Source organism: Sander vitreus, chromosome 2 (assembly GCF_031162955.1).
Source record: "Sander vitreus isolate 19-12246 chromosome 2, sanVit1, whole genome shotgun sequence".
In the NCBI taxonomy this organism is placed as follows: domain Eukaryota; kingdom Metazoa; phylum Chordata; class Actinopteri; order Perciformes; family Percidae; genus Sander; species Sander vitreus.
In genome coordinates, this window is record NC_135856.1 from 29420579 (window position 1) to 29446568 (window position 25990).

The following is a 25990-nucleotide window of genomic DNA, read 5'->3' on the forward strand; positions in this document are numbered from 1 at the left end:
CCGGACTCTGCGCTGCAGCTGGCAGGCTTCCAACTCTACAGACCGGACAGAGACACGGACCTCTCCGGCAAAACTAAAGGTGGAGGAATCTGTTTCTACATCAACAGCGGTTGGTGCAACGACGTGACAGTGATCCAGCAGCATTGTTCTCCTGACCTGGAATCTTTCATCATAAACTGTAAGCCTTTTTATTCACCCCGTGAGTTCCATTCATTCATTCTGGTTGGTGTTTACATGCCGCCGCAGGCCAACGTGCAGGACGCACAGCGCATGCCCGCCGACCAGATACTGTGTGTGGAGCGGACCAACCCGGACTCCCTAGTTATTGTCCTTGGAGACTTTAACAAAGGAAACCTCACTCATGTACTACCTAAATATAGACAGCATATTAAATGCCCGACCAGAGAGGAGAACATTCTGGATCACTGTTACACCACAGTCAGGGATGCTTATCACGCCGTCCCCCGTGCTGCACTGGGACTATCTGACCACGTCATGGTCCAGCTGATCCCCGCCTACAGGCAGAAACTTAAGCTCTGCTAACCTGTAGTGAGGACATCAAGGAAGTGGACCAGTGAGGCTGTGGAGGATCTCCAGTCGTGTTTGGACTCCACTGACTGGGATGTTTTCAGGACTGCAACCAACAGTCTGGATGAGTACACAGAGGCTGTGACGTCATACATCAGCTTCTGTGAGGACTGCTGTGTTCCATCATGCACCAGGGTGAGTTTCAACAATGACAAACCCTGGTTCACAGCCAAACTCAGAAGGCTAAGGTTGGATAAGGCAGACGCGTTCAGGAGTGGGGACAAAGACAGACTTAAAGAAGCAAAGTACAAGTTTAGCAAGGCGGTGAAAGAGGCTAAACAACGGTACTCTGAGAAACTCCAACACCAGTTCTCAGCGAACGACTCTGCTTCTGTCTGGAGAGGGCTCAAACAGATCACCAGCTTCAAGCCCAAAGTCTCCCACTCCACCAACGACCGACGCCTTGCCAACGACCTGAACGACTTCTACTGTCGCTTTGATGGACAATGGGTCGGTCCTGACACCATCCCCCTCAACACCTCCCAACAAAGGGTCTTCCCTGACACCATCCCCCGCGACACCTCCCAACAGCTCCAGCTACAGTGCATCACCTCCACCTCCCCCACCTTAAAGGTCCCCCCCTCCACCTTCCCACCCACTTCAGTGATGATTCTCTCCATCAATGAGGAAGACGTCAACAGACTGTTCAGAAGACAGAACCCCAGGAAAGCTGCTGGACCGGATGCTGTCTCCCCATCTAGCTTGAAGCACTGCGCTGACCAGCTGTCTCCAGTGTTCACAGACATTTTCAACACCTCACTGGAGACATGTCACGTGCCAGCCTGCTTCAAGTCCTCAACAATCATCCCTGTTCCCAAGAAGCCAAGGACCACAGGACTTAATGACTTCAGACCCGTCGCCCTGACCTCTGTGGTTATGAAGTCCTTTGAGCGCCTTGTGCTTTCTCACCTCAAAGCCATCACCGACCCCCTCCTGGACCCCCTGCAGTTTGCCTACAGAGCCAATAGGTCTGTAGACGATGCAGTCAACCTGGCCCTACACTACATCCTCCGGCACCTGGACTCTGCAGGAACCTACGCCAGGATCCTGTTTGTGGACTTCAGCTCTGCCTTTAACACCATCATCCCCGCTCTGCTTCAGGAGAAACTCTCCCAGCTTGGTGTGCCTGACTCCAACTGCAGGTGGATCACTGACTTCCTGTCTGACAGGAAGCAGCATGTGAAGCTGGGGAAAGACTTCTCCGACTCACAGACCATCAGCACCGGATCCCCTCAGGGCTGCGTTCTTTCTCCTCTGCTCTTCTCCCTGTACACCAACAGCGGCACCTCCAGTCACCAGTCTGTCAAGCTTCTGAAGTTTGCGGACGACACCTCCCTCATCGGACTCATCTCTGATGGAGACGAGTCCGCCTACAGGTCGGAGGCTGACCACCTGGTGAAGTGGTGCAAGCAAAACAACCTAGAGCTCAATGCTCTAAAGACAGTGGAGATGGTTGTGGACTTCAGGAGGAACTCAGCCCCACCTGCCCCCCATCACCCTCTGTGGCTCCACAATTAACATTGTGGAGTCTTTCCGCTTCCTGGGAACTATCATCTCCCAGGACCTCAAGTGGGAGCTGAACATCAGCTCCCTTGTCAAGAAAGCACAACAGAGGATGTACTTCCTGCGGCAGCTGAAGAAATTCAACCTGCCAAAGACAATGATGGTGCACTTCTACACAGCCATCATTCAGTCCATCCTCACATCCTCCATCACCATCTGGTACGCTGCTGCCACAGCCAAGGACAAGGGCAGACTGCAGCGTGTCATTCGGTCAGCTGAGAAGGTGATTGGCTGCAATCTGCCGCCGCTCCAGGACCTTTACGCCACCAGGACTCTGAAGCGTGCTGGAAAGATTGTGGCTGACCCCTCCCAACCCGGCAACAAACTCTTTGAGACACTCCCCTCTGGCAGGAGGCTGAGGTCCATCAGGACCAAAACCTCACGTCACAAGGACAAGTTTTTTCCCCTCTGCCACTAGCCTTATCAACAAGGCCCGGAAACCACCCTGACTCTCTCCACACCCCCCCCCTCTGGCTCTTCATGCCACTGTACTTAATCTGCTCTTTTTATCTTAACTATTACTCTCTTATTTTTAATACATTCTGTGTGTGTATATATATATATTTATACTTATATTGTTTGTTCTGTTTAACCTGCTTGTTTAACTTATTTTAGAGAATGTGTGACATGCACCTACAACACCAAAACAAATTCCTTGTATGTGTAAAAAACGTACTTGGCAATAAAGCTTTTCTGATTCTGATTCTGATATTTCTTCATACAAAAATAAAAATGTTTGCAACTAAAAACTGCAAAGTGCAAAGCTTTGGCCAGCTTTCAAATACATTTAATTCAAGTATAAAATAAAACTGTTAAATAAAAAGAGCTTTTCGTTCAGAGTTCGGTGGGAGTTTAGAGCATTGAAAGAGAGTGCGTTGGTTGACCGGCATGTTAGGTACTTTAGGTTGTTGTTCGTCCACGTTTTTAATGTTAATCTCTGGGTGATGGCGTACCATTTGAGTTCTCAAGTTTGTGGTGTTTCCAAAATACTTAACTTTCGCTTTGCAAAGCCTGCATATAACATGATTCCTATCAAGTTCCTTCTCCCCCTCGAGGTTATAAAAGCCGAAATGTGCCCAAACTCTCGCCTTCAATGAGGATGGAACAGGTTGAATAATTCTTCCTGTGAGGTTGGCCATTGTTTGCGCCGACTAAACTACTTCTGCTGCACTCGTTCTTCTTTTGATTATAACAAGTGCCCAGGCGTCAGTGTGAATTCGACGCAGCGCCATCTATGGGAATGGCGAGCTAAACACATTTCAGGACAATAGTATACACGCCATTACAAAATGAAAAATATGAATCGATTTTGAATCGGTGGAGCTTGAATCGCGATACGAATATGAATCGCTTTCTTTGCACGCCCCTTATAGATACTCTGTGCTTTCTCAGCTGTATGTTAGGTCATCACAAGGTAAAAGATGAGATCCAGAAGTTCCAGAAGTTCACAGACTATCAAAAACTAATTTACATAAACCATGCATTATTACTAGACCTATCTGCTGAGACTCCCCCTTGGGTTTCCATTGAAAAGACTGACGTTAAAAACATCTCTCTTCCAACACTCCTTTTCTCATTACCCATATCTCCTGCAAATACTAAGGTGAATAACTTCATCATTTTGAATTGCTTGAGAAATTGGCAGCAAATTAGGAGGGGCTGCAGACACTTCTATTCATACCCCAGTATATCATAATCCTGCATTCCCCCCATCCATCTTAGATGTGTCTGACAGTTGGAGGCTAAAAGGTATAGTCACCTTGAAAGATTAGTACATTTACAAGCAATTTGCCTAATTTACTCAGTTAAAAAACATGTTCTCTCTTCACAATTCTTCCGATACTTGCAGATCAGGAGTTATGTTTGTCAGTGTGTGCCTATCAACGACGTTTCAATATCTCCAGATATATTACAGCAATATTAGGTGTAAGCAATATTACACAAGGAGACCAGGCGAACAAAAGATAGGAAAAAAATGTCTTAGACCTCAGAGTTAAATATGCCCTGTTTCTTTTATGTCCTTTTTTTCTACTTTGTCTGTTTTTTGTCTTCTCATATGTGTCTCTGTTTTCTGTAATATATGAAAAAACCCAATCTAAACGTTATTACAGACATAGGACATATTTACACAGCAGTGTGACATGGTGAGCATGTGTTTCTGATTCACATTTAGCGAGAGCGAGGTGCTGAGAAGTGGAACCTTTGAGCGTGGTATTAAACACCTTGTTTTCATGAAGGCTCAGTGGGTTTCTTGTGGGAGTATGCGGTTCTGCATCACATCCGCACATGTACTTACTACTTCTCATGGGAAATTGGGCTTCATGCTTCTTAGAACATAATTAGCACTAGGGTTTTTATCTGCAGGCTCTTTGAAGAATTCAGAGTCAGCGTCAGCATTCTGCTAATTTTGTTACATTTTTTAAGTCTTTCTTTTTCAGTCTTTTCTTTCACTCTTATTATTACATTACAATCCATGTCATTTAGCTGAAAGCGACTTACAATTGCTATATAGGTCAGAGGCCACACGCCTCTGGAACAACTAGGGATTAAGTGTCTTGCTCAGGGACACATTGGTTGATGTATCTTAGTGGGAACTGATCCCAGATCTCCCACACCAAAGGCATGTGTCATATCCACTGCGCCATCACCACCATAATGTATCATGGTCTTTTTGGCATTGCTGCTTTCTACATTAAGCCCTCATTCATGTCATGAGAGCTGCTTGTTGTTTCCCTTCACACACTAGCCTGGCATTTCGGCTGGATTGAGTTTGAGCTAGCTAACACCGGCATGTAACAGTAAATATTAAACACATCCAGCTGTCGCTGTGAGATGGCCGTCTGCTCGGGCTGCTTCGTACCCTCTGTGTCTTTTTTACAGGCTGCTCTGCATTGGGTTAGACTTAAGAAGGTTTATCAGTGGAACATAGTGCAGAGGAGGACTGCAGCCACTCAAACAGCGAGATGCTGTAGATGCAAATAGGTCAACAGAGTACAAAACGGGAGGGAGAGTGGGAGAAAAGAGTGGGAAAGTAGTGAACTATTCTTTGTGCTCCCCTCTTCCTTCTGCAACATGTTGTGAAGGAGTTTAGACTGAAATTAGAGTGACTAAATGAAGGTGGAATGATAAACAACTCAACTACTCCTTACTCACTCGGTTTATTCATTCATTCCACTTATGGTTAGCCTTACTGTCTCTCGAGTGGGTGTGAGTGATGCAGAAGGCATCCCCACACTCTGTAAGACGCACACCATGCAACCTTGATGTTCCTGATTCAAACCTTTGTCTCATGTCATCATCCCCTCTCTGTCTCTGTGTTTCCTGTCACTCCTCACTCTCATACTACTACTTAGTTAGTCCATTTCATAAGAGATGCAGTTAGAGCTGGACGATATGGAGAAAATCAAATATCACCATATTTTGACCAAATACATCGATATCGATATCGCGGCGATATTGTAGGGCTGACTATTTGTGCTTTCACAAAATATTTACACAGTTACACAGTGAGATTTTTGATAAATAATCATCAGTAATATGGCATCACGGTCTCAAGGCAGTTTGTGAAATGGTCACGTTATTTTTAATCTATTGATTCGTGTACACGGACATGTTAATCTCGTTTATTTCGTGGTGGTCAGCTCATAATGGCAAGCATCTAAACGGAGGTTGGGTTTAGAAAAAGAACAACGGGGAAAGTTAACGTCACACGCCGCGACACGATCCGCGGTCTCTGGGGGACGCGGGACAACAACGGGACCCTTGTGTTTAGAAAAAGAAGAACGGGGAAAGTTAACGTCACACGCCGGGACACGATCCGCGGCCTCTGGGGGATGCGGGACAACAACGGGATGGTTGTGTTTAGGAAAAGAACAACGGGGAAAGGACACGTCACACGCGGGACATTAGTTTAAAATACGTGCTGACCACCACGAAATAAACGACATTAACGTGTCCGTGTACACGACTCAATAGATTAAATAAAGTGACCATTTCATGAACTGCCGTGAGACTGGGTTGAATATGGATATAATGACTGAGTGGATAAAGGCAAATAATAGAACAGCTAGAACAGTCTGGTAAGTTCAGAAAAATCACTTTACTGTAATGCAGCCTGGACAAGACAACACTTGTGTCATATCGCAATATTACGATATCCAAAATCTGAGATGATATCTTGCCTCATATATCGATATTGATATAATATCGATATATTGCCCCGCCCTAGATGCGGTCTGTTAGTAATTATCCTCCAAACCCACAGCTTTTGATAGCATTAATGTCCTTTTATAGTAATCAATTAGAAAAGCCTGTTGTCATTAGCAGCAGCCCTGCAATCCAGGCTAATGCAGTGTTTCAAAAATGTAGTTTAGAAGTAATTAGTTAAAGGTATAATATGCAGTATTTTACTAACACTGTGTTAAGACGAATACAAAAGTAATCATTTTCAATCATCACTTATGACCCACCCACTAGAAGTGTGTAGCAGTGTGTGTACCCTGCCCACTGCCTGGTTTCTCTCTTTACTTCATATTTTTCTGTCTGCGGGACGTTTCTGGGTGTCAACAAAGAGCGTGCAGGGTGTGCAGCCCGTTTTCATTCCCAGGTCAATGACAATTGGACATCATTATCAGGTCAAAACTTCACTTTGTCCAGCACTTTGGTGTTAGACAGAATACATGCAACACTAATAACATTAGTCAGCAAATGTCCTATAATATGTTGACATTCTAAATATATACATAATGGTAACAACGATATTGTTCATCTGCAAAACATAAGCATGTTAGCATGTTTCATTGTCAGTATGTTAGTATGCTGAAGTTAGCATTTAGCTCAATGCACCACTCTGCTTTGCTCCATTTCTTTTCCACTTTCCATTAAAAATAACTTATTTTCATCACTTCAAACTCCTCCTGTGAAAATATGGATTGTACTGTAGTGTGTTGACAATGATTTTAATGTTCCATCTCATTGAAGTATTTCATTTGCCCTTTATTTAACCAGGATGGTTCGCATTACAATTGTGTCACACAAACAGACAGAACCAACCAGGCTCCAAAATAAGCCCAATTTACCAGCTTAATGCTTAAAGTGGCTGGTACATTTCTTTTCACTGACTACCCAAAAAACAATGGTAATGTATTGAGTGGCTGGTAAAATTTTAACATTCACTAGCCATTTTGCTGGTGGACAAAAAAAGTTAATTTTGGACCCTGGAACCAACAGTCACTTTCACACAATATTCAACATACACACACAACCATATTGTAACGTGTTTTGGTCTGTTTGTGTGATCAGAGTACTCCTCTGAATTGTCAACAACTCTGGCCAGATGTCTTACGTATGTCTTCCACAGTCACCTTCTTGTCGTTGTTTCCCGTAAGTACTATAACTGTAGCACCTAATGGTTAGCACTGTGGCCTTACAGCAAGAAGGTACCGGGTTCGAACCGTGGTCCTCCGGGGCCTTTCTGTGTGGAGTTTGCATGTTCTCCCCATGTCTGCGTGGCTTTCCCCCGGGTGCGCCGGTGCTCTGGTTTCCCCCACCGCTAAAAACATGTTCCTGTCCCTCTCTACCAGGCTGATGTGTGGTGAGCGTCTGGCGTCGTAAGGCTGCCATGCATCACCCCAGGTGGGTGCTACACATTGGTGATGGTAGAGAGTAGTCCCCCCTCCCCCATGTGCCGGTCAATTACATATTTCTGATTCTGATTAAGCCCAACTCTGTGCCTGGCTGGACTAGTATAGGTACTGGAATATGTAACAGATGTTAGCAGTGGCCTGTGAATGGGCTCCTGATTTGTGTGGGAGGAAATGATGACACGGGTGACTTGATGCTTCAGGGGTGAGAGGCAAAGGTTCCTCAGCACTCTACGGCAGCCAAGCGCCTGTCACTGGCTGTGACTGTAAGGCTGAGAGAGGGGAGGAAGTCAAGAAGCCATGGAGAGGGGGTAGAATAACTCAGGCCTCTTTTTTTCTGTCTGTTTTCTTTCACACACTCTCCGTCTGCCAACTTTCCACGTTTCTTTCAATCTTGTGCTCTCCATCTCTAGCTCAATTGGGCACACATTCCCATGCAGAGAAGTGCAGTTTGCACATTGCGGTTAAACCACCACCACCACCCTTTTCCCTTTTTTCTCCTTTGCCCTCCATCCCACTTGCCATACCCTAAATATCCCTCGCTCTATTTTTTAAAATGCTCTCTCTCCTCTTTGCCCTCGCTTTGTCCTCCTAGTGCTCTCTTTTTCCAGTTCCCTAGTCTCCTCTTGTCGCTCTCAGAGGTGCTCATACACAGACCTTGGCAGGGCACAGTTTGACTGTCACACACAAGGGAAAGGTCTTCTCTGGCCAAAGCTCCTTGTCAGTACACATGAGTTCAATGGGTTTCTTTTCCCATAGGGCTGACCTCTCTGCTGTGCATTGGAAACATGTTCCCTGTACTGTACCACGCTCTGCAGAAACACACACATACATGAACTGTTCTAACCATATGTGTCTGTCTCTTCCAGCTCTGCACGAGTTCCCTACAGACCTGTTCACACACAAGGAGAGAACAGAAGGAGCTGTGGCGCTGCATGTCCTTTGTGTAAGTTTACCTTCAAGTATACAACTCTGCATTCATGTGCGGGTGCGTGTGTGTTGACATGTGACACTGTGAATAATTGCCCAAGTGACCTTTTACATCACATCAACAAATGTCAGCAAATACTAGTCTGGATCAGCGACAATTCATTTCCCCCCTGCCAGAGGGGAAGATGGGGGGGTGGGGGGGGAGAGAAGGGTTATGTTCTGTGGGGAAGGATGGAGAATAATTTTTTATTAAGAAAGCACATTTTTATTTGTTTGACAGGTTTTGTTGTGTTTTTTTTCTTTTCTTGACTTGGTTTTGATTGTTGTGATTGTGATTCTTCTCTGAAAATGGTCCAATAAAGGGACTGTTAAAACTTCTCTTCTCCTCTCTTCTCTTCTCCTCTCCTCTGGCAGTATTGGTTCAGCACATGCATGACCAGCTCCACTGGCCTATCCAGCATGGCCCAGCAGGGGTCAATATGCAGGGACAAGGCTACGACGGAGCCCCTCTCTGCCGTCACTCTTATATGACTGGCACATGGCATGATGACCCATGTTGGGTTGTGCTGATAGTCTCTGGGGGGAGGGGGGGGCTGACTGTAATGGAAGATCATGCCAGCAGAGCAGCATCTCCGGGGAACTTTGCTGTGTATAAACAGGGCACTAAGATACAGAATGGACCATTTTTCCAGTATGTTTCTGGCATTATAGGCAATGTCACTTCTTACAGTGCGCCCCCCCTCTGAGTAAGCCTTTTCCTTCTGCAGAAGGGCAAATGGAAGTAACCTTTTTATAGGATGCTTAGATATTAAAATAACAAAAAAAGCCAACAAAATACAGTATATCATCACAAACTATTTCCCTGTGATGTCTAACCTTTAAAAAAATGTACTCTATATCTCATTTCACAGCAGGTTTTAGCGTACTTGGTTTTTTGCAGAGAACAACATTCTGTGAGTTTCAGGAAAGACAATCAGGGCTTCTATCTGCAGAGGTTGTTGTATAGTTGTAATGCTGTTATATCTTTCCACCATTCTATTTTTTGGTAAAAGAGAAAATGGGCCAGAACTGAGGAAATAAGATTGCCCACCGTGACTACATGTGTTTGAACTAACATGCAATACAACCACAAAAATTCCCTCAAACAGTTTTGTAGGAAGTAAACCAGAGAACAAGCTAAATAAAAGCAGTGACAATTTCTCCTCATACTCAACATAATATGCCATATGAAAACCTGATTTATTAGTCAAGTGCCTTTTAAAGAAAGGTATAAAACTAGGGCTGCAACTAACGACTATGGAAACTGTTAATATGTTGAGCGTTAATCACAGGTTAATGTGATGTGATGCTAACACATGAAGCCAAATCTCTGTCAAATCAAATGTCTTGCTTAATGTCAACCCAACCCTAACGCTAACCTTGTGGTTGTGGGGCAACCATTTTACCTCCGGACCACAAGCCACAAGCCACCCCTCATGTCATAGTTATGACGGTGTCATGTCAGTCTTATGCACACCCCTTCAAATAAAGTGTTACCAAATACTCGTAAGGACCTTAAGACCTTACTAGCCTTTTCCGGAGCCTGCATCTCACATTCTTTATTAGCAATCCGAATGGTCTTTATTCACTGGGCTGGAGACATCTTGTTTTCGGGTTGTCCTTCCTATTCTTGTGAACGCTGTCTCAGGAACCCCTGGAGGGATTTTTTTCCCTCAAATTTGGCACAGAGAATAGTTGTTTAGAGGCTAAAAACTAGTTTAAAACTTGCCCTGTTTAAGCCTGTTGGCTGCTAACTCTAGCAGGAGGATTAACACGGTATAGGCAGCACCGATTGTTTTAGTTTTTCTCGCTACTGACAGCACTCCAAATTTACAAACAATAGAGCTACGTGTTGAAATCGACCGGAATTCTCCTTTAACACATCTCCACCCAAAGCAGAAAATCAGTCCGCTAAATTCCACAGGATCGCCGCTGAAATTCCACAGATTCCGTTTGGGTCTGTTAATCAGACAGTATGCCTACAGTACCTGATTATGTTCCTGCTACAGTGCAGGCTCTAATATATATTCCCTGTGAAGTCAAATCATAAAAACAAAACAAAACTTAAAATCTGAAAATGCTATTCAAAAATTACAGAACAGATGTCATGTCAGCGTGGGGCTTATGTTGTCTGCATTATGCTGCACCTGTAGCAGCATATGATCTCGGTTCAGGGATGCTGATTTAAACCCTGGATATGCCGTCTTTATCTTGTGAAGTGAAGCTGCTGTGAACTGATTCCACTGTCAGTCAGAGATTGTCAATGATCATGTATGTGGTATTGGATTCGGCTTGGAGACAGAAACACACGCTTTGTGTTAGAGCTGAATTTTAATATCACAGTATTTTACTTCCAGCTGCTGTTCCCTTGACAGCTTTACCCCCCCCAACTCTGCACAGCTCATTAATCATCACTTCTCAGAAAAGATTTGCTCTCAAAAACACAAAACACAACTACACGCAAGATAAAAACATGCACACAAATTTACATTTGGGATGCACGCTATGTTCACTCATAGCTTAAGTAGGCTTGAGCTAGTGATGACAGCTTTTCCCTCCATCTCTACCTCAAATCTGAATCAGGATTAAGCCCAGTTATCAGGATTCCCTGTGACTCTCACCTGCTTTCAGAAACAGGAAATAGGAGAGCTCCTGTTGCAAAGTCAAATGTGACTCAGTACTGAGCATAAAGGAAAGAGGAATATTCACTCTCCGTGCCATTCTTGCTTTAAGCAGGTCTTTGAAGGGCTTCATTATTACAAAGTTTAAGGATATTCATGGCATTCCGTTGTTTACACCTTCCCCGTCAGTCCGTCGTCACTACCTGCCATTTTCTCTCTTGATCATCGCTGTCTGTCTTTCATCTCCAATCTGTCTTCTCTCCGTGCTCTTTGTTTTATGTATTATGTGATGCCAAGGTAAGGTTGCATGTGGTAGGTTTGTATTAATAGTACACCAGGGAAATAAACACATCAGTAATATACATCATTAAAAACCTTTCATACGGTAGATTAGTTACAGTCAATGTGTCACGGAAGACATTTGGAAGGGTTTTTATTATTGAAGTTACTTCAAGTTCCTCAAGGGTGAGTGTTAGGCCCATTATTGTTTTATACGTGTATATTTGTTTTTAAGGTTTCCAAAACCTTTATCCTTGACGTTCCACTTCTGGGATTGATCCGTTGCCACCGGGATATCCGCCGGATTCATTTAGGCCGGATATCCATTGCCTTGGGCTTCCTTTCTGTTGGCATTTTAAACTCCAGTGGATTTCTGAGGACTATGGTTAAACTGCTCCTCAGATCTCTGCAGGGTAAATCCAGACAGCTAGCTAGATAGAGGTGTGAATCTTCACTGATCTCCCGATTCGATTACAATTATCATGTTTTCGATTCGATATCTCGATGCATCCCGATGCATCACGATGCGTCAAATACATTTTTCTATTAAAGCCATATAGGATATTTAATTCAAAGCTTTTCAAGCTTCAAAAACAAAACATTCTGCAGTGCTCTAATACTAAATAAATTGGATACATAAAACTACAGCACTGAACACATGGCACTTCCTGAATGTGCAAAATATAACAGAATATGTAAACAGAAAGGTTGTTAGGCATACATTAAATTGTAAACAGAAATAATCGATTATGGCCCAGACGATTATTATTTATTTCAACACCTCTATAGCTAGACTATCTGTCCAATCTGAGTTTTCTGTTGCACGACCAAAACAACCTCTGAACGTACACATGTTCCACCAAAACAAATTCCTTCCTGAGCCTATTTTGCAGCGGCACCGCAGCTTTTCTCCGGGGCTTAGCACCGCCCAAGACGATTTTGATTGGTTTAAAGAAATTTAACGTTTTCCTCCCATCCCCAAATGCTATGTGGAGTAGCCACACCCTCCTCCCGTGCTCTTTGGAGGAGGGTCTGGCAAAGCGAGACTACCAAAACATTGACATTTAGTTTATCTGCAGATTCCATTTTGTTGTGGTAAGAATTTTAAAAGTCATTGGAAATTTTAAAGTGTTGGTTTGATTTATTTTAAGTAGGACTAAAATTTACAAGGCAAACATGATCCATGTTAAAACTGAAAAAGTGTCTGAAATAGAATTTTGATGCCGTGCTAATACATAAATGTAATGGTGTAAAGTTAAGGATATCTTGAAGGAAATTAGGGTATATTTGAACCTGGCATATTTCTTATAAATGTAACCATTGTGGCTCTATGGGTTGTGCTAACTTTGCTCCTGCAACCTCCTTTGTAGCGATTCGGGGAAACAAAGACTCACGCAAAACAACGTACATCGGGGCATGCTGCCTCCTACTTTTCACTTAAACTTCCACACAGTATAATCCTTACTTTTTGGATGTATGGGAAATACATACAAATCCAGTGTTCTTGCTGTGAAAGAGAGCTCTAAGAATTATGTGTGTATATATATATATATATTTACATAACACCCCCTCCTGGGCTTTTGTAGTGCCAGTATGTTTAAAAAGTGAAAACTAACTTCCCTATTTAAAAATGTAAATAGTGTGGTCCCACAGTGATGTTATTCATGAATGTTTGATGTCTGATCCATTAATGCACTGCACTGCATTAATGCACTGCATTTTTATTTATTTTTTTATTTTTTATTTAACCTTTATTTATTCAGGGGAGGTTCACTGAGAGGCAGCCTCTCTTTTACAGGAACGCCCTGATCACATTCACACAGTTGCACACATTCACACCTGGAAGCTGCCCAGCACAACCGCAGTCTGATCTGCTGGCCATGCACTGCACTGCATTTGCATGGGATCAGATCTTTAGTTACTTTGCGCCCTGTTTCATTGTTCATGGTAATTAATATCTGAATTTAATGTAGCAGTTAGAGCAGAGAGGTAGGTCTTTATGTACCATCTAGGGTACATATGCAGATTTGTTCAAAATCGAAAAGCAGGATAATACATGCAAGGTGATAAACAACAATCACTTGTTGTTATCCATGGATAAATCCCAGCTGGTTGTACTGTATTGCCAGAACCTGTCTTAGCTTGCACGTTTCACCCCATCAGTATCATATCATCAAGCAACATGTTCATGCTTCACTGATCCCTGTAATATTTATATCTCTCTCTCTCTCTCTCTCTCTCTCTCCCTCCACAGACCATTTACATGTTCTGTGCCCTGGCCCTCGTCTGTGATGACTACTTCGTCCCCTCCCTGGAGAAGTTGTGTGAGGTATGAATGTGAGATATTTAAGGTCCTGAAAGCTTAGTTTCAAATCTTGAATATTTCTTTATAATATAACTATTAAAGACTGAATAAGTGACAATTCAAATGTATCTGGAAGGGGAAAAAGTTCTTTGGTGTTATTTATTAAGAGATTAGTATATATCCACGACGTTCCACATCTGGGATTGCTCCGTTGCCGCCGGAAAGTCTGCCGGATGCCCCTCTTTTCGGCTAGATGTCCGTTACCTTCCGCTTTCTGTGTGTTGTAATTCTAAACTCCGGTAGATTTCTGAGGACTATGGTTAACTGCTCCTCAGATCTCTGCAGGGTAAATCCAGACAGCTAGCTAGACTATCTGTCCAATCTGAGTTTTCTGTTGCGCGACTAAAACAACCTTTGAACGTACACGTTCCACCAAAACAAGTTCCTTCCTGAGGCTATTTTGCAGAGGCACCGTGGCTCTGTCCGGGGCTTAGCACCGCCCAAGACGATTGTGATTGGTTTAAAGAAATGCCAATAAACCAGAGCACGTTTTTCTCCCATCCCCGGAATGCTGTGTGGACTAGCCAGACCTTCCTCCGTGGCGCTGTGGAGGAAGGTCTGGCAATGCGAGACTATTAAGAGATTAACTCAGCTGATCTTCTTTATTAGGGTAGTGTGGGTGTGCATCATAGTAACAGTACAATACACTGCTTCATATCAAACATAAAAAATAAAGCAAGATTGTCCAGTGACCAACAAGTCCTCCAAACCATAGGATGATATGGGTTGTTTATTCCTACTCTCTAGTTTTTTCAGTCCTTATATCCAAACCCCCTCAGTCTGAACACAATAGATAGTTTGTATCTCTCTTTTCTGCTTTGCATCCTCACTGCTGTGTGTTGCATGAAGATACAGAGATAACATAATATAGTGCAGCCTCTCTCTGATGCTGTCTGACATGCCAGGGACATAGAAATGAGCGGAGTACAAGGATAAGCTCTCTGCTCTGAAAAATATATGCAGTGGACCCCAAACACTGTCGGTTGCGGTTTGGAATGCAACGGTCGCAGTTTTAAACACTGTTAATGTTGTGAAACGGTCACAGTTTGGTTAGGTTTGGGCACAAAAACTACTTAGTTAAGGTTAGAAAATGTTTGGGGTTTGGGTTCAAATCAGACGTTACTTCACTTCTGCTTACACTTGTGACGCATGACGAGAAGTCACTGTTTGTTCCGTTAAGTAAAAAAACCCCGCTGTTTACTTTTCTTTTTAAACAACACCCCAAACTGCCCACTTATGAGGATCTTGGCGCTCTTATACATTGTCACATTACTTTCTGCTTTGCACCGGTAACAATGACTACGGCCACGCATGTAGACATATGTAGAAATCCAAAGGAAAGACATCAATCATTGTGCACTGACACATGTATAGAGTGTTGTGTTTGGTATGGACTGGTATGGACCATAGGAAGAATGGCTGCCGCTGCGGCTACAGCTAATGGAGATCCTAATAAATGACATGAATGATAAATACACCCTTATTTTTCTTCAAGTAACTGAATACTTCAATGTTCACTATTTAAATAGCTAACTAAATGTCTTTATTATATAGCTAAATGTTTTCCTGTTTTAATCTCACTAAAGAAGGTATAAACTAGTTCCCAGTGAAAAGAAAATACAAATAATTTTAGTTTGAATCCAATTTCTTCTTCCAGACTGACAGGCTACGTTCAGACTGCAGGCCAAAGTGATATTTTTTTTGCTCCTATATCATATTTTTCATGGCAGTGTAAACTGTCCAAGTCACATGGCATCCGATCTTTTCCAGTTCTGATTTGGGCCACTTTCATACAGTAGCCTATGTGGTTCAAATCTGTTACAGGTCGGATATTTTAAAAATGTAACCTATCTGGACAGTCAGATCGGCATTCATACGACTGTAACGTCACTCTAGAGCGACCATCGTCACTATTCTGCGCCGAGAGCAGCAAGCCCCCAGGAACAGCGCCAGGCTTTGATGCAAACATGGGCATAGCGGCCGACGGTGGAATTGCAACGTTTTCCCCTTAGACTTTACATGACGAAAGAAAGGTCTATGTATCAGCGAATAAATGTTTTTAGGTACATCAGCTTACATAGTCCTCATTTAAATCATTATTTTAAAAGTACGAAGTCCATCCCACCAATGTATAAAGTACTGCATGCTATTAAAATGTCTTCAGATGTCCTCTGCAGAGCGCTCAGGTCTTTTGGTTGAATATATTGCAACATCTCAGTCTCCTTGAAAAATTCATTGATCAGTATAATTGGCAACTATAAAATCCACAACAGTAACATGCAATAACAGACATAGACACAGCACGACATAACAATTACATCTCCTTGGTTCTCTTAATACATCCATGGGTTTATTTTGCGCATGCGGGTCACTTTTAGGCCGTGCCCAGTACTTGAATCTAATGTGGGCCAAATAAAAAAATAAAATAATTTGTTGACAGTCAAAAAAAATTTGATCTGGAAAATCGGAATTGAGCTTTAAAGGTCCAGTGTGTAACGTGTTTAGTTGTTCATTATCAAAATCTTTGTTGCCCGTTTACATTAATATTTACCACCACCAACAATTCCAAGTATTCCTTTTGGCTTGAAATTTTACATTTGCGTTTGCATGAACTGGGGTAGACGCACCATATTCATGCGCCATCTTGAAATATGTTAGCCGGTAACGGACATACAGGACATACGGCTCCGCCTTTTGCGTTTTCGCTGTCACATGATAAACTCACAGGTGCTGCTAATGCTGATAATGGGTATCGTAGCTTCACGGCCCCGGCAAGTTTGAAGAAGGAAACATGGAGGACCACATGGAGGACTTTTTCTTCGCCCAGAAAAAGAAAAAGGATATTGAAAAGGGCAAGAGACCGGCTTTTTGAAGCGCGAAGGCTACCGTAGCTGTAATACGTACTTTGAACTGCGTGGTGCGAGAGAGCTGATTGCGATATATGATCTCAAAGCTAGATGGCAGAAATTCCCACACATTGGACCTTTAAGGCCTGTGGTTTGAATGTAGCCATACTGTCATTTTTTGACATTGAGTGGTAAAATACCAGGTTTACAGTGTGTTCACACAGTTGCACATATGCAGGTTTGAGTGGATGTGTATGATCACCTAAGGCTCAGGGTCAGGGGTCAGGCTGTGACTGATGTCCTACTGTTTGTGTCTTGGACTGGTCTGGAATTTCTAATCACAGCTGGTATTTCCTGTTTGAAAATTAACCTTTTTTTTTTTTTTTTTGTCTCTTGCTACTTTTCCCTGCAGCGTCTCCAACTCAGTGAGGACGTAGCAGGGGCAACATTCATGGCCGCTGGCAGCTCAGCTCCTGAGCTCTTCACATCCATCATAGGTATTCACCACAAGCACCCCTCCGTCTCTAAACTGTATATAAAGATGGACGACGCTTCTCCACTTCCTCCCACTGTACAAAAGTGAAGCCAAAATATCCCGCTTTCATCTTGTAATTTTGGAGCCAGAGCCTGCGCAGTAGTGATCGGGCGGTGGGGCCGCGGTATTGAAGTCCCGTCCATACACCCGCCCGACCAATTGCGAGACAATCTCACCGGTCAATCATGACGTTTTACCCGGTTTTCATAGAATTGAATAACTAATAAAAATGAACACTTAAACAAACATCAGTGTGATCAGAACTACCTAAAATAACAGAAACCGCTAACATGGAGGGGGCGGGGTTTAATGACCTATACTGAAGCCAGCCACCAGAGAGGGTGATCCATCAACCCCTGGTTCGGACTGAAACGCATGCCACAATACTGGAGATGCATCATGGGGGAAGCATGCATGCCTTTTACTGTAATGGAATCCTAACAGAGACACGCGCAGTAAAGAAACATGGCTTTCAATATACTGAATCGCATTAGAATCACATTAAAGTAATGTTATGTACTAAGCTCTAGAGAATTGCTGGTGAGGAGTAAAGTCCATATGCTTTTTTTTTTAATGTTTGTTCAGCGTAGTATCTGTCTGAATCAACAATATGAAGAACATTCATTTCAAAGGAGGGACCGTCACATTACCATACTGTGTTGTTCATAAAGCAATCTCATTTTATATACAGAGTGGGTAGATGCTTCTTTTCTTTCTCCATGCGTGTGTTTGTGTGCGTATGTTTGTTTGTTTGTGTGTGTGTGTGTGAGTGAGAGAGAGGTCCATGACCAGCATGGCCGAGTAGATATTTACATATGTTTTGACAGTTATGTGACGTGTCGTCAGCACTGCAGATGCTGCGCCGCAACTGGAAATGTCAAGTAGTGTACAACACATCATCTGTGCTCTCTATAGAGTCATAATGCTGTGTGTGTGTGTGTGTGTGTGTGTGTGTGTGTGTGTGTGTGTGTGTGTGTGCGTGCGTGTGTGTGTGCGTTTGTGTGTGTCTTTGTATTTGTGCGTGCGTGCGTGCGTGTCTTTGTGCGTTTGTGCGTGTTCTCTCCCCAGGGGTGTTCATCACCAAAGGTGACGTGGGTGTAGGGACCATCGTGGGATCAGCTGTCTTCAACATCCTCTGCATCATCGGTGTGTGTGGCTTCTTCGCCGGTCAGGTATGATGTCATAGCGGCATTCCACTGCTGCAGCCGATCCCGCCGCTGACCTGGTGGCATTTCACACAGTACATCCAACAGAGTAATGCCACCTTTAGATATCCAGCCACAGAAGCACAAAGTGGGAGAAAGTACTCATGCGTATGTTAATGCAGAAGGATGCGGGACACACAAAGCTGCTGTAGATTTATGCATGCACCCAGGCACCTAAATACAGCTTCAGAGGAAATCTGATCCATGTGTAAACCATGTAGATTTTATTTAAATTCATTTTCATTTTTATTTCATGCAATTTTTAACCTTTGCTTAGAGCTGCAAAGAATTAATCAGTTTGAGTCATTTTCTTTTTTTTTAATGAAAAGAAAAGTTCTTTCTTTCAATCAAATTCTTTGATTCCAGTTCCTTAAATGTGAATATGTTCTAGTTTCTTCTCCCCTCTGTGACAGTAAACTGAATATCTTTGAGTTGTGGACAAAACAAGACATTTGAGGACATCGTCTTGGGCTTTGGGAAACACTGGTCGACATTTTTCACAATTTTCTGACACTGTAGACCAAACAACTAATCCATTAAGTGAGAACATAATTGACAGATTGAGCAACGAAGAAAATAATCGTCAGTTGCAGCCCTAATTTTGCTGTCATAACATGCTTTTATAATTTCATCTGTTTGCATATATATATATATATATATATATATATATATATATATATATATATATATATAATATATAGTCTGATTTGTCTTATCTTTCACACAACTTTCTTGTCTCATATGAAGAATTGTTCAGTAGTTAGTCAATAGTTTTAGCTCAGGATTAAAACTTTTGATTCCACAGTCATCCACAGCCTCGAGTACACATTTCATTTGATTATTTCTTTGTATATTCTCCTCTGTGCTCCGTGTGCTTAACCAGCCACGTATACAGTACAACGTCCCCTCAGTCTGAACACAATAGATAGTTTGTATCTCTCTTTTCTGCTTTGCATCCTCACTGCTGTGTGTTGCATGAAGATACAGAGATAACATAATATAGTGCAGCCTCTCTCTGATGCTGTCTGACATGCCAGGGACATAGAAATGAGCGGAGTACAAGGTTAAGCTCTCTGCTCTGAAAAAGATATGCACTGGACCCCAAACAGGGATGCAATCCCAGATTGTGCGTTACATAATCCGAGTGAGATAATGCAGGAGAAGGGCGGTTGTAATTGGGCTTGGAGGGATGGGGGTGCAGTAAAATCGTCTTCAAGTCCGGCCGTTGCACATCGCTACTGTTACTGTTACCTTTGGCTGGCAGTTTATTGAAAAAAATAAGCACAAAGTAAAACTTATAAGCAATTAAAAAGGAAAACAAAAATAGGGGGGGGGGGTCAGGGTTAGGAGGGGTAAGGGGGGGAAATGACGTGCAACATTATGACTTTGTATATGTTTTGTTTTTTTGTTGCTGGTGTTTTTGTTTTGTTTATTTTGTTCATTTTTGTTTTGCTTGTTAGTTTAGTCCTTTTTAGGCTATATGCTATGTATATAGTATATTAATATAGCATATGCTGTGAATATAATTAGGCACAGTTCACTCTAATATACTGTATATAGGTATAGGCAGAGGTGGAATGTAATTAAGTACATTTTCTCAAGTACTGTACTTGAGTATAAATTTGAGGTACTTGTACTGTACTTGAGTCTTTTCTTTTCATGCCACTTTCTACTTCTACTCTGTTACATTTCAGAGAGAAATATTGTACTTTTTACTCCATTACATTAATCTGACAGCTTTAGTTACTAGATACTTTTTTTTGCACACAAAACACATGTAGTTTTTTAAATTTGATGTTTTATTATAAGATAAACTACCCAACAGTATAACGGCCTACAAGTCCAGCTGAAATGATTAGCAGATTAAACACTGAGCTGATTGACAGAACTGTTTGGATCGTTTTCAGTTTGTAAAATGTGAGGACTTTTCTGCATTGAGTACTTTTTTATTTTACAGTGTGGTATTAGTACTTACTTACCTTTACTTATTTAAGTGAAGGATCTGAATACTTCTTCCACCACTAGGCATAGGTCTCACTTTCATTGTCTCAGTTAAAGTTAACTGGGCCGAGCCCTCTGTTGTGTTTTGACTAGAATTTTTTCACAAGAAGGAGCTCATGCCTTTGAGAGGGGAATATGTTTCAGTAGCTAATGATTAACTGTGCTCTATGTATTTTGGTTTTGGACTACATTTGCAAATTAATGAATAAAACATCAAAAACAGCAAAACAAAAAAGAGGGATCCTTAGCAACATATAAGCAACAAATAAGCAACTCAAATAATATTGTTCATGTTCTAAAGGGCTAGGACGAAGTTGAGAACCTTTCTTGTCTTAACCCCTCTTTATTTTTATACTTATACTATTCTTCATAGATAATAGAAATTCAATTTGCATCCATCAGGGTCCATGTTTAGCTCGGTCGGCTTTAACAAATCGACCCTTTTGGACAAAAAATATGAACAAAATAATGTAACAGATGTAAAATAACAGATGAACCAAAACCCATTAAACAGTCAACAAACAAGAAATAACCAAACATATTTGGATACATTGTTACATTTTTTTCAGCTCATTATCACAGTTATTCCACAGATGCAGTGCACGTTTCATACTAGTTCTCATTATCTCTACAAAGCGAGTACGGGGAACCAGAGTACAGGCAAACATTTCAAAGCTTTGTTATGCTCTGACTTTGCTCTACGCCTCGCAGCAGCAAACGATTCTACGGCGGGGAGTGGCACATTCAAGATGTGACTTCTGACCCTCCTCTTACGTATATCCAATGTGAGCTCTGTGTGGGAAAGCGTTACAGCGTTAGTCACTGCATTGTGGGCTCCGGCAATGTATCTGATTGCATAAAGTCGATAAACACACCGGCACCTTTGAAACGTAGGATGGCACCTTTGCAATTGGCTTTTTCAATGACTGTGATCCACGAGGTCAACTCCAGAGCTCCTGTGTTTACATCAGTATGGTAATGATGTCAGAGGCGTTCCTGTAGCACACTGCTGCATAAACTCCAGCAAAACTATAAAAATGAACTGAAGCTGCATACATATGTTGTTTTAGGGCTGCAACTAGTTTCCAACTAGAAATTCCGATTCAATTTTTGAAAAAAATGTTAATCAGTGTTTCCCAAAGCCCAAGATGACATCCTCAAATGTCTTGTTTTGTCCACAACTCAAAGATACTCAGTTTACTGTCGCAGAGGAGAGAAGAAACTAGAAAACATTCACATTTAAGAAGCTGGAATCAGAGAATTTCAGTTTCAATCAGAGTTTTTTTTTTAATAGAAAATGACTCAAACCAATTGATTATCAAAATAGTTGGCGATTAATTTAATAGCTGACAACTAGTCTCACATTACCAGACCTTCCTCCACAGCACTGCGGAAGAGGGTCTGGCTAGTCCAAACAGCATTCCGGGACGGGAGAAAAACGTGCTCTGGTTTATTGGCATTTCTTTAAACCAATCACAATCGTCATGGGCGGCGCTAAGCACCGGGCGGTGCAACGGTGCCTCTGCAAAATAGCCTCGGGGAGGAACATGTTTTGGTGGAACATGTGTACGTTCAAAGGTTGTTTTAGTCGTGCAACAGAAAACTCAGATTGGACAGATAGTCTAGCTAGCTGTCTGGATTTACCCTGCAGAGATCTGAGGAGCAGTTAACCATAGTCCTCAGAAATCCACCGGAGTTTAGAACGCCAACACAAAGAAAGAGGAAGGTAACGGACATCCGGCCGAAATGACTGAAATCCGTCAGAATTTCCGGCGGCACCGGAGCAATCCCGGAAGTGGAATGTTGTGGATATAGACTAGTTGACAACTAAATGAATAATCTTTGCAGCTCCATTATTAATGCCTCCACCAAACTGGGAGATATTAACATTGAGGGCTTTTAGTTTTTTAGTTTTAGGGACTGTACAAAAAATAAATGATTTCTTAAAAGAACTGTTTCATTCTTCAACCGATTAATCGATTATCAAAATAGTTGGCGATTAATTTAATTGTTGACAACTAATCGATTGATTGATACATCTTTGCAGCTCTATATTGTTTTCAGTGTGCTTAACTCTGTTTTCGTTTTTTTTCCTCGCAGGCAGTGAAGCTCTCTCACTGGGCTCTACTCCGAGATTCAATTTATTACACGTTTTCCATCACGGCCCTCATTGTGGTAAGGGGTTATACACTCACATGCAAACAAACATGATCAAGTGTGTGGCGATTGCAAAACTACTTAACACCACTGTCGCTTACTATTAAGCATAAAAGGCCAATTTGAAAGTGCAGTTTGTGGTTCTCAGCTTTGGTGTCAATACCCAATATGCACTTTCATCAGCTGTTAATGTGGATTTTTGTGTGCATGTAGTATCAAGAGAGGATGGAGCATAATCCAGTTTAATGCTCAGCATGTTTTGAGTAAGCAGTGTATTCACACAAGAAAAGGGTGTCCCTTTTCTTGTGGAGTCATGTATATTAATGAAACCTCATTATGCATACTAAAAAACACTACATTTGAACTCATTTGAACTGATGTACACAATGCAATGCAAAAAGGAAATAGAGCCTAGACCAAGTACACTTACTAAAGTATTGTACTTAAGCACAGTTTAGGGCTGGGTACCGAATTGCCTCTAAAGTATTGTGTATCGAAAAATGCCTCGTCATTCAATACCCAATTTCAATACCTAAGGAGTAAATCTCATCAGCATCAGTGAACCAATAAGCATGGAGCATGCTTATGCCAAGATCTAATAATGTTTGTGATTGGCTGTTTAACGTTATAGAGACACGCAAGAAGAACTCTCTGTTACCAGAGAGACTCACGTAGCAGGAGCTGAAAAATAAATAAAAAGATTTGTGCCGTAATGTTGTAATTTATTTTTGTTTTATAAAATTCGCTATCAAAAAAATCGTTTAGGAACCGGTATCAAAGTCACGGTATTGGTAATGGTATTAGTATTAGGTTTCTGTGGCGACATTCCCGCGCTGGCGCACCGGAAGGATGCCGATACAGTGTGTGGTACTCGAGTATGAGTATACTAGTTTATCAACTCCATAACAATGTTGTTACATGTGCAGTACACAAAGTTCCATTAGCCAACCTTGCTTACTCAGTCCCAGTTCTGTACAGCTTTCTGGGTATTCTGGCTCTCTGATTGGTTACACAGTATGTCAGTCTACCTGTATTACCCAATACCTTGACAGCCAGGAAGATGGGAGGGATCACAGCGACGTGGCGTTATTATGAATACCCTGCTTTTTTTTTTTTTACGCACGTCGACAGGTTCCCTCCCACCACAGAAACTGTATCTGTGTATCAGGAACACAAAAGTTCAAAAAAGAAGAAAGATCCAAGGCACTCGTCTTGCAAAAAGTTAAAAGGCCTTAATTTAGATGGCTGTTTCACACTGAAATTGTTAGTACATTAAAAATAGAGCTGGGCAGCAACCCACATGTAGCGGTTAGGTTAAAAAGATAAATCAGTGTAACAATCACACCACGATGTCATATGACAGCGTGATCCATGACTTTGCATATTCAGTGTGCAGCATGCTTACGGAGCACACCCAATGAAACCAAAAAGTCATGCTTTGAGCTGTTTCTGTCTGTCTGTGCTCTGGATTGTTCATGCCCTCTAGTGGAGTAGATGTTGAAATGGAGAATTCATTTAACTTCGTATTACCGCCTCCACCTAATGTCCTTTTCTGTCGTCTGGGTCTTGCCTTTTTAGATCATCTACGATGAGAAGGTGAGCTGGTAAGTAATGATCTTTCTCTCTCGATTTCAATTCAATTCAATTTCCTTTATTAGCATGAACAGAGCTGTTGTGTAGGACTAGATGTTGATATCCCTCAATGATTGCGTACTTGAGGCACCGATGAGACTCCGTGGGATGGTCAATTGAGTGATGGCACCCTTTGGGTTGTCAAGTGGGCGCCCTCCTTCTTATGTGTTTCGCTGTGTATTCAGCAGTGAATCCCAGCGTCCCAGGTTCACTCCCTAGATGCCATCAACTCACTTGAAGGCCCAGGCGGAGTCCTTTCTTTTAACCCAACAGCCACTTGCTCCCCTTTTTAGCAGCCCTGGAGAGGTCTTTGACTGCCTGCCGATGGGCCTTCCCTCGCACTCCCATCTCCCTAAGTAGCCTGGATGTTGAGGTGGCTACGAACCCTCTGCAGCCTACTTCCACTGGGCGTACCTTTGCATTCCAGCCTTGTTGTTGCGCATCGGCTGCAAGTTCAGCGAACCTCAGCCTACCTCAACAAAGAAAACATGTTGTCGCCAAAACGGTTTACAGAAAATGGATATACTGTATAGTACATATATATATATAATACTGAATGCCTGTATAAATGTGACTGCCCTTGTGATTGTGTGCAGGTGGGAGTCTCTTATCCTGATTCTCATGTATGCGGTCTACATCCTCATCATGAAGTGAGTATTATCATCTAAAACAGCAAATGTCCGGAGTTACCTGATTAGCTGCATTTAGTTAAAAAAAAAAGTTTCTTTTATTCCTCTGTCATTGGCAGGTTTAATGGCAGGGCACATCGCTACTTTGACCGTCGAAAGAAGAGCTCTGTGAATCTGTCCAACGGGCTAACAGGAAGCACTGATCTGGAGGATAATATCACTTGTGATGCTACTGCAGTCCTGCTCAAGAAAGGTAGCAGTACCTGCTCTATTTTACACAGGCTTTGTCCTCTAGGAGGACTCTGTAGGGTTTAGCTGCACATCTCCACGCACTGAATATTTACATAAATATGAAGGCAGCTGGGGCACCAGTGCTCATCTATTTCTGTTCAGCTCCAGGACAAGACAGTCAAGGATGACTTTATCGACAAAGTTCTGTCTATTTTGTCCTGGGATGATTGCCAGCATAGATCCTCAGTGCTAAATCCGTTTTTTTGGGCTGTGTACCAGGGTAATTATAAATGGACTATATTTATATAGCGCTTTTCCAGTCTTAACCGGTACTCAAAGTGCTTTTACAGAGTACGGGAACCATTCAGCATTCACACACATTCATACACTGTGGCCGAGGCTGCTCATCAGATAAACATTCACACACATTCACACCCCGGTGAAGCAATTCGGGGTTTAGTGTCTTGCCCAAGGACACTTCGACATGGGACTGCAGGGCCAGGGACGAACCCCCAACCGTCCGATTTGTAGGCAGGGTTTCCGTCTGAAAAAGTCTAAAAACAAAATTTCAAAATCAAACTTTTAGGCCTTAAAAAGTCTCAAATTCACTAAATTATTGTGTTCTAGGTCTTAAATTATTTTAAAAAGGTCTTCATTTTCCTACATCCCTGTAACGCTACCTCTAATACTCATTGAAATGCTCCCGCAGCGCTTTAGAATGTGTTCT

General features: G+C 42.3%; 1 protein-coding gene across 1 annotated transcript in view; it reads left to right on the top strand.

Moving 5' to 3' along the window:
• LOC144527079 (sodium/potassium/calcium exchanger 3-like) overlaps nucleotides 1–25990 on the top strand; it is an 88225-nt gene that overhangs the window by 44195 nt on the left and 18040 nt on the right. Inside the window, exons 3-10 of the mRNA XM_078264952.1 lie at nucleotides 8663–8739; nucleotides 13917–13991; nucleotides 17286–17370; nucleotides 18477–18580; nucleotides 22715–22789; nucleotides 24350–24375; nucleotides 25000–25053; nucleotides 25152–25285. Of these exons, the coding sequence (XP_078121078.1) occupies nucleotides 8663–8739; nucleotides 13917–13991; nucleotides 17286–17370; nucleotides 18477–18580; nucleotides 22715–22789; nucleotides 24350–24375; nucleotides 25000–25053; nucleotides 25152–25285 (630 nt within the window). The remainder of the gene's footprint in view (nucleotides 1–8662; nucleotides 8740–13916; nucleotides 13992–17285; nucleotides 17371–18476; nucleotides 18581–22714; nucleotides 22790–24349; nucleotides 24376–24999; nucleotides 25054–25151; nucleotides 25286–25990) is intronic.